General features: G+C 41.0%; 1 protein-coding gene across 1 annotated transcript in view; it reads left to right on the top strand.

Annotated features, from left to right (window-relative positions):
• The first annotated feature begins 962 nt into the window (after positions 1 to 962).
• Positions 963 to 1,658, top strand: part of MEIS2 (Meis homeobox 2) — a 176,090-nt gene continuing 175,394 nt past the window's right edge. Inside the window, exon 1 of the mRNA XM_010007746.1 lies at positions 963 to 974. Coding sequence (XP_010006048.1) covers positions 963 to 974 — 12 coding nt within the window. The remainder of the gene's footprint in view (positions 975 to 1,658) is intronic.

Genomic DNA, 1,658 nt, shown 5'->3' on the forward strand with positions numbered 1-1,658 from the left:
CGCCGCGCTGCAGGACTGGCTATGGCCACCACTACTTCCGGGTTCCGTCACTTCATTCTCCCGCCGATCAGCGCTGCAAAACTGAGCCTCTTCTATAAGGCAGCCAGCAGCCAACCTGCCAACACTTACTGACACTCACTCATCTCAGAGCGAGGGAGAGAGGGAGACAAAATACCTGCCGGGAGGAGGAAAAAAAAAAAAAAGGAGAGAGAGAGAGAGAGGGGGAAGGAAGTCCAGGCTTTGCAAACTACTCAATTTTTCTTCGCATCTTTCCCCACCCCCCTTCACAGTACTTTAAAAAAAAAAAAAAAAAAAAAAAAGAGAAAAAGAAAAAAAAAAAGAGAAAAAAAAAGAAAAAAACCAAACCAACAAAAACCAACAAACAACAACCCTATAGAGATCCTAAAAGGCAAAACGCGAGCGCGGAGTTACTGGAAGAAGAAACCGGGGTTAAAAAGATTCCTCCTCTCTTCTTCATCATCATCAACCATCATTCATTCACTACCTTGACATTCCCTGGCTTTGATTGACAGCTGGAGTGGCAAAAAGCCATGAGACACGACAGTTTGGTTACATGTGGGTTGCTGACGGGCCGATCGTAACCTTCAGTTTGGGGGCTTGACTTTTTTTTTTTTTATTTATTTTTTTTTTTCCGTAGAGAAAGAAAAAAGGAAAAAGAGAGAGAGAAAAAGGAAAGAGAGAAAGAGAGAGAAAAAAGAAGAAAACACAGAAACTCATCGTGGTTCTTGACTGTTTTTTATATATTATTGTTGTTGTTATTATTGTTGTTATTATTATTATTATTTACCCATATTGGAGGACAGGAGAAGTCTGTAAGTGGGTTGCAAAAAAAAAAAAAAAAAAAAAAAAAAAAGGAATCTTCTTCACTCTAAATCACTTTCTTTGCTGGACTGGGATATTAAATATACGACACATCCAGGAGTTTATTGGAGCGCAGACTGATGGCGCAAAGGGTAGGTTTAAATCTCCAACACTTACCTATATATAAATCCTCTCTTAAGAGGGGCCTGTCCGATTTGCTCTCCTCTGTTGCTGCTGATGATGGCGGCCACTATTAAAAAATAGCAGCAAAAATTATTCACTAGCTTTTTGTGTGTGTGCGTGAGTGTCTCTGTGTGTGTGTCTCTCTCTGCAATTGTTCCACGCTTTTTTCCTCTCCAGCTTTTCCCCCAGCAGCGCGATTTCCCTGCTCTCTGCCTGCTCAGTAGCACGGGTTTCAAAGGGGACAGCTTGCTGCTCTGCTGCTGCTGCTGCTGTTGCTGCCGCTGCCTAGGAAAGACTTGAGAAATACATATGTGTGTCTGTGTGTATACGAACGTATATATGTGTATACACATATAGCTGCGTTTTTTTTTTTTTTGCTTTTTTTTTTTTTTTTTTTTTTTTGGTCTCTGGCTTTGACAAGGACAAGGGGATTTACAACTAAATAATGTTTCTGGTAACTTTCAGATTATTTCCCCCTGTATCTCCCCCCTCCCCTCGATGCACCCTACCTTCCCTACCTTTCCTCTCTCCTTCCCAGCGCTGATTTGTTTATATAGTTGCTTTTGAGTCTGCTTGTTTATTCATTTCTATTTCATTTTTTTTGTCCTTCCTTTCTAGTAACTCCAGCTTCTCTCCTCCTTTTCCTTCCTTTC

The sequence above is a fragment of the Chaetura pelagica genome, unplaced genomic scaffold (assembly GCF_000747805.2).
Source record: "Chaetura pelagica isolate M959 unplaced genomic scaffold, ChaPel_1.0 scaffold70, whole genome shotgun sequence".
NCBI classification, from domain to species: domain Eukaryota; kingdom Metazoa; phylum Chordata; class Aves; order Apodiformes; family Apodidae; genus Chaetura; species Chaetura pelagica.